Source organism: Astyanax mexicanus, chromosome 9 (genome assembly GCF_023375975.1).
Source record: "Astyanax mexicanus isolate ESR-SI-001 chromosome 9, AstMex3_surface, whole genome shotgun sequence".
In the NCBI taxonomy this organism is placed as follows: Eukaryota; Metazoa; Chordata; class Actinopteri; order Characiformes; family Acestrorhamphidae; genus Astyanax; species Astyanax mexicanus.
In genome coordinates, this window is record NC_064416.1 from 26,016,551 (window position 1) to 26,024,540 (window position 7,990).

A 7,990-nucleotide genomic window follows, 5' to 3' on the forward strand; every position below is an offset into this window, starting at 1 on the left:
AAAGCACTGGCATGCTCAGCAACACTAAATACCTAGTGGATAAATGTGGAAGTTTTTGGTTTTAAATAATAAATAATGCAAAAATTACATCATCTACTCAGGTCAAAAACACTGGAGGAGGCATAGTCTACATTAGAGACACACTTCCATTAATTTTTATACAAAGGTTTTACTCTAAGATGCTGGTAACACTCAATAAAAACAAGTTCATTTTAGACTGATAAGAAACTTTTTTTTTAACAGATTGATGCAGTACTAACTTGTGTATGAATGAAGAATGTACAGGTGCATGAACCAAAGTAACATTGCACAATCTGTCAAACATAATGGAGGTTCTGATATTTTATGGGCATGTACTGCATGGCTGCCAGTGGAACTAGTCTTAATTGATATAATGCCTAATAGAGGTAGAAGGACAAAAAAGTATTCCGCTTAATAATAGCTGTAATCCAAGAGAATAAAGTAAGATAAGAAATGATTAAAAACAACTACATGAAATAAGACCAAATATCATCTAAAACATTTTATTACATGAAAATATTAACAATTGGCACTTAATGTACAGTATGAAAAATTAAACTCCCCCCCCCCCCCCCCCGAAAAAGAAAGAAAGAAAGAAAGAAAATCAATAACAAATCACATCATGTTAAATTACTGCAATCTGTTTTCCATGAAAAGACAGTCAAGGACAAACCGAGAAGACAACGTGCAGTCACTCTATAGAAGGAGGAGAGAATTTAGAAAAATAAATCCATTTGTGAAACTGTAAAAGACCATAGGCCCTGAATACGGAAAACATTGCTTTCAATGATTTCCACGGCTGACGACAACAGCACTGCCAACGTTCTAGCTGCAGCCAGCTTAAAGACTGAGGACTCCATTCAGAAATGATTAGCAGATTTTTCAGCAATAACAGTCCACACCATTACTGAAGCTTGGAGGGAAAAAAAAAAAAAACCTTCAGAGGCCTTGAATAAAGAGATAATGCGGCTGAAATCAAAGCCTGTTGTTTTTTAAAACAAAACTGATTGATATCTAAGAAAGAAAGAATGCCAGGCAGTAGGAGTTAGCATTATCCTAACAGGTCCCCACCTATTTCCACTCAAACTGAGCCACGTTAGCAGTTCCTGGGTGAAGCATTAATTTCGGATGACCACAACAGCCACTGAGCCTGCACTGAACTTGGACTGGGGAAGATGGAGAGATTATGCATTTGATTTAGCATCTATTCAGCAATACTCCAGATAAATACTGAATCCTCCTGAAGCTTGGTGACTGCATAGTTGCTTTAAGTGACTGCTATTCACTCCACATGCTTCTTGCTGTAGAGAAGAAGCCTTACTCTGTTTTTAAAAACTACACTACATTTAGGTGGAAAGTAGTTAGCTAAATCAATACAAATGGTTCTTGAGTTAGGTAGAGTCATTTGATTGTGGTCGCTGCGTGAAACCTCTTTAGAACAAGATTAAATCTTACAGTATATTCAATTTACAATAGTCGTACATTAGCGTTAAGATCTCTTTGGTAAAAGGTATAAGAAATTCTATTAGGGATTTCATTGAAATCTGATACACATTCATATAGTAGGCATTAAGAACTTGAGGTTGCCTCATATGCAATCTTATGGGCATATTAATATCAAAACAACAATATATTATTGTGTGCTGTAAATAAATAACATAGTGAAGGCCAAATGCTGAAACACAAACACAATTAACAAGTCAAAAGTAACAGGACATATGAATGTTAAAATGACATCTATTTAACTCAAGCTATTTAACTGCTGCAAAAGTCAACAGACAAGTGCTTTTTAAAGACTTAACGTTTAGCTTTAACGTTTTACCAGGATGCACTGAAAATGTAGTGTAAACAAAGCGACAATGGGAAAGTATGTAAGCAAAGCAATGTAAAGAAAAAGAAAGACAGAACTATAATAATAAAAACAAAGCCTATATCTTTTGGCCTATAAGATTAGTTTCTTTAGAAATATAAATATAAAATCTTTTTCTTCTCCACAATAAGCTGAGGAGGAGCTGGAATGGGCTTTAGTATGTACAGACTGAAATCTATCACAAGTGCAGGCTCAAGCTAATCCTATCTGGGCCTACGACTAATCTGTGCCAAACAACGTGAATTTGGAGTACAAAATTTGTCAGGCCATCATTATCATGATCTTAATCCTCACCACCACCATTATTATTCTAATCCTTATCAGATTCACGTGAGCTCATGGCGATGATACACAAAGCTCACGCAGCAATGCTGAGCGCTGTATCATGGTTCCACGACCCTCGGTGCTGAAGATCTTTTGGCCCGCTACATCTTTCTCCTGGAATGTTCTACTTTACACAAAGCACACGTGTGCAAGACGTGTACACAAACCACCTGTGTACAAAGGCCATCTCTAAATCATACACATGAACATAGGTGTTCAGCTATCCATCCACTTTGCCACCCACAACCTGCCATTTTGAGAGACAGAGAGAGGAAAGAGAGAGAAAAAAACACAAACATAACAAAATATCGAAACAAAAAGACCTGTGCGACACGTGTGGAAAGTAAGGCCTCCATGTTTTTGCATATGATGTCCAGGGGAACTGAACTGAGTCTTTCACGGCTCTCTTCCTTTGTGGTGGCAGCCTGGTTTGGGCCGGGGGCTCGACGCTACAGGGTGGCCAACACTCTGAGGAAGGAGATGACCAGAATAAAGAAAGATTGTCCCACTCCAAACACCAAGGCCTCCAAAGACATCATCGTTTTTCCTGCTGCCATGTACACCCCTGCTATTGCTGCACCTGGAAGAAGCAATAAAGAAAAGAGCCGATTGCAACAAATTTAGTAAAAGTTACTGCCATACACTGAAGACAAACTCTTGATTACTTGTTTATTAAGAAACAGATGAGCTGGTGCCTATATATTATATAAATGCATGAATGAAGCATGTACAATTGCAAATTTTTTAATAATTGTATTTCAATGTTTTCCCATTTTCTCCCCAATTTACACAGACAAATACCCAACCCACTCATTAGGACTCCCCCTATCAATAGTGATGCCCCAACACACCAGGAGGGTAAAGACTAACACATGCCTCCTCCGATACATGTGAAGTCAGCCACCGCCTCTTTTCAAACTGCTGCTACTGCTGTTGCATAGCTGAGTAGCATCACAGCATGCTCGGAGGAAAGCACAGCGACTCGGTTCCGATACATCAGCTCACAGACGCCTCGTGCTGCGAGACATTACCCTTTGGAGTGATAAGGGGAGAGAGCACCATCTACCCACCCAAAGAGAGAGCAATTCCAATTGTGCTCTCTCAGGGCTCCGGTAGCCAATGGCAAGCTACATGAACAGGATTAGAACTGGCGATCTCATGACAATTGCCAATTTTGAGGTAACAACCACCTTGCACACAGCACAGTATGAACAACCGGTTGCCCAATAATGAGGATATTTGCCCACACAGCAATTAGATTTAAGCTTTCTGATTTTGGGGACACATTTGACTACAGTGTATCAGGATAAAATCCAAAAACAGGTCACACGAAGTGACCAGGTGTAAATAACAATGGTTTGGTGGGAGATATTGTTACAACAACTGAGATACGGTGTGAATTACAAAGGTTTAGCCTATTCTGTTTCTAAGTGGGAGAGATACAGTTACGACTGTGATACGTACTAGTAAGGACTCCTCCAAACAGGGGACCTATAATGCCCATAAGCAGGATGGCGACAGGCAAGAAGCGTGCCACCTTATGTCTGCGGAGAGTAGCAAGGGCCAGTAGCGCTGCAGGCAGGTGGAACACCAGTGAGGAGACGACAGCCCACAGGAACACGCCATACCACATCTCTGAAAATGAGAAAAATGCAGAAAGACATGTAATAACAAGCTACAGCAAGGTAACCTAAACATAATGTATTTGAATCAGAATCATCTTACAATTGGTCAAGAACACACTGTTGACAGTAAATGTTTTTTTTTTTATGTGAACAGCAATAAACAAATAACATTTTATTCAGAGTGTGTGTGTTGTTTTTCTACTCTGTAAAAAAACCCAGCTGATTTATTGCTTTAATTCGCTAAATCAGTTCAGGGGGTTTGCCTTTGCATACAAGTGTAGCGCTCAATAATGGCTGCCAAAGAGTGTAGTACAGACAATGTAGCAGACAGAACACAAGTCACTAAATCACTACATAATGAGCATAAGCCAGACAAGCATGTCATTACACATCAAACAAACATAGCCTTTCTTTATATGTTAGCCTTACTTTTATAATAATGCTATTTCCAACTTGCCTAGTAATAGGAACTACCAGTCACCCAAATTCAACAAATTGTAACAAATTGTTTATATCAGGATGTTACAGATTGTATGTTAAGACCTTCGGTAAAGATTTGAATGCAGAGGCTGTTTCTGGTTATTACTGAAACCGAATAGTTTAAGACAGAAGTCCAACTGACTTTAGTGAGAACAAACTAATAATATAAAAGCATAATGCACAAATTACACTTTTTTAAGTAGCAACAAACCATTTTAAATATCTATGCCTCCATCCTTTCATTAACCTCTTCCAATTTAGGGTTACAGTGGGTCTAGAACCCACCCGGAATAAATGAGCACCAGGAGGAAATCTGTGCAGAAATGGGGAAAACACACCAAACTCTACAGATGGTGACTGAAAAGGGAAATGAACTGCACAGGCCTCTGGAGTTGTGCAACACACAATACCTGCCATGAAAACTCATGTCACACAGCCCCACACAGGGCCTGCACAATCACACATTCATACAATCTACCACTAATCTAGTGACTAATCCTTTCTCTCAGATATCATGAGAAAGCTGCAGTCCAAACTCAAATCCAATACCTCTGTAATGCAACTTTGTTTAAACTTTTACTGCAGCTATCAGCTATGCATTTCTATTACTATTAACCAACCTACAGATTTCTATATCATTCTGATCAGTCATGTTACCAGCACAACGTGTGCATAATGTAATTTTGACATTGTATCATAATCGTATGTTTCTATTAAGTTTTATACAATCTCAAATCTCCCCCCTCCAATTCCAGTTACAGGTATTGGATTGTTTAGTAGAAATAGTAATCCCACATATATACATTACAATAATTTAGAGTAGTAAAACTCTTCAGGTTTCAAAAATATTATAAATGCAACTTAATAATAATTGTAGATATCTAAAATTATATTACAGAGGCAGATTACAAACTGCCCATATCCATAATGCACCCTTCACCTAGTCAAACCTTTAGTATATGTAGCTACCAGTCTGAATTCATTTACAGATATGAGGACCTGGACTTCTTAATATTCAGAATTGCACTGTAGATCTCTGTATATCTGTAATTGAAGTTTTTACTAAATGTAATTCAGATGAGGTGAAATTTCATGTAAAGCAATGGTGACACAGAGCTGGATAATATATATCCAATATTTTATTGTAGTGTGATAAATTGTCTTACCATATCAACAATAAGCATATGAAGGATATCATCAAAGCTTAAAACACAGACCCAACTTTTCTTTACAAAGAGTGTAAATACACTGTAGAATTGAATGACATGCAGCAACAAAATGTCATAAAAATCATATAAAGCCATTTCAAGTGCATTTTGTCTGTGAGTCAAAACAGGACAGTACGTCAATAGGTTAACTTTAAATATTGTGATATAATATTCTGCCATACCTCCCAGCTCTGACAGCGTGCGATTATATACATCAAGTCTGGTGGCGTTTATCCTTTTCATATTTATAACGGAATTAAACCGAAATTAAGAAATATATGGTGATAAAATTTATATAACTATATATAAATGTTCGCCATATCGTCCAGCCCTAAGACACACGAATAAAATTATATTTAAGGATATGCCATCCTGGTAATGTGTATAGTCAGATGGGCCTTATATATCTGATAGCTAGGTTAGCTAAGCCACTGTTTCTTGTACAAAATTATAGCTGATATCTGAAGGAGAGATTCTAGAGGTAAAACTGCGTTACAGAGATCTGTAGCTGTTACGTTTTTAGTAAAATCTGAGTTAGGACAAACGGATTATCATTGACTTGTCTGTAATAAACATTGCAGTCTACGGGCATCTCGATCATCCAAACCAGCGCAGTGTAAACTGTTTACATTAGCATGATAGTGTTAAGGTGGTTAGTCGTGTTTTTGTTATGGTTAGAAACAGCCGATAACCCTAGATATCTTAGCTTAACAAGTTAGCAATCTAGCTAGTTACTAGATTAAAACTAAATTAAATCATTTATAGACTATAGCTAAAATAGATTACCTAATAACCCAATAACTGACACGCAGTTCTACCAGGAAGCTAACTAGTTAGTTAGCATAAGCTACACAACTACGAGCTACAGATGCTAACCGCTAGCTAGCGTTAGCTATCTACTGCAAACCCCGGTGTTATGACGGGTTGTGCTACCGTGTCAAACCGTGCTACACTAGTCTGACAATATTTCAAGGTAAAATAAACCTTAATAGCAACCATAAAATATGCTCCCAGCAGAGGTCTAGACAAAATGTTAAGCATAAAAGCCACTTTATCAGGGTAAATTTAAGGTAAACGATGTGATTTGTTTACTTTAAAAATTGTGTTTTGTATTTTTAATTGTTTATTATTATAACCCTTACATTGTTGTAATATTAACTTCCATTTACGTTAAGTTACATATTTATAATTACCAAAGCTAACACTCAAACACGTAATGAAGATGAGCTCAGACTGGTTAACCTAATGCACCCAAGGAAAACAAAATTATCATAAAAAAAGTAAAATCTTTTTATAAACGTGGGTTAGCACATGCGCAATCCCCGTAAGAAGCACATTACGACTAGTAGCATTATTCGCTATAACACCGGTCATTTCAGATAGCTGGGTAGCTAAGCTAACATTAGCTAACTAGGCAGGTTAGCAAGCTACCGTTAGCCTAGCAACCTTGACAGTCTAGTGGTTAGCTAACCTAGCAAGGCTAACTACGCTATAATGTTGAGAAAACCGTTTAGAACAGCACAGATCCCGGTTAACGTTACCCGCACCGATGAGACGGGGCCTGTCGGGAGCAGCGCTGGGGTCTGCGGGGCTCACCTGAGAAATTGCACAGCGACGTGTCATTCCCGCAGTTGGTGACATTTTTCCGGGGGACCAAATTCAGGCTCAGGATCTGCTGCACAAATCCGATGTCGGGTATGTTAGAGTCGTCCTGCATCTCTCAGACACTGAACACGGCGGCCACGTGCAGAGTAACTCGAGAGTCCGAGTAACACCATTAGAAAATCGGTCCGCGCCGCTTCTAGCGCAGATGGTGAAGCAGCGGCGACTCCTCCACAACACAAACTCCCGACTCCCGACGTCACATCGTCCGGTCATCTGCGTAGACTGGCGACACCGCCGCTAACCAAAGCCACCGACAGGGGGCGCGCGCGAGCGAGTCCACAGTAGACGAGACCATAACTATTAACCAATCTGATAAAATATTATTAAAAACACATTTTTGTTTTACATACAGCGTTTCTCTTTTGTATGGAATCCCATTACCGCAACCTAAAATAAATAAAAAAACGCAGCACATTTTTTCTTATTATTATTAAGTAAACTGCTATCTCATTATTTTGAGATTGTCTTTATAGTCTTTATATCACCTACTTCTGTCTCTGTACAGTCTACGAATATCTTAAAATAACGAGATAGTATCTTAAATGAACGAGATAGTATGTCAAATGAACGAGATAGTATCTCAAAATGACGACTTGCTATCTAAAAATAATGTGATAGTAACCAAAAAAATAATGACTTAGTATCTCAAAATAAGCACAGTTTTTCAAAATAACGAGATAGTATTTCAAAATAATGACGTACTATCTAAAAATAATGAGAGTTTACTTTTTTTGCACCAGGAGTGGCATAAAGTTATCCAAAAGCAATGTGTAAGGCTGGTGGAGGAGAACATCTTT

At 38.2% G+C, this 7,990-nt stretch overlaps 1 protein-coding gene across 1 annotated transcript; it reads right to left on the reverse strand.

The window, feature by feature from the left end:
• Positions 1-508: 508 nt before the first annotated feature.
• Positions 509-7,405, reverse strand: tmem170a (transmembrane protein 170A). The gene is made up of 3 exons (XM_015607603.3): positions 7,125-7,405; positions 3,680-3,850; positions 509-2,795 (listed from the first exon to the last, which is right to left on the reverse strand). The coding sequence occupies exons 1-3, from the start codon at positions 7,243-7,245 to the stop codon at positions 2,665-2,667; spliced, it is 423 nt and encodes a 140-aa protein (XP_015463089.1). The 5' UTR covers positions 7,246-7,405; the 3' UTR covers positions 509-2,664.
• Between the last annotated feature and the right edge of the window lie 585 nt (positions 7,406-7,990).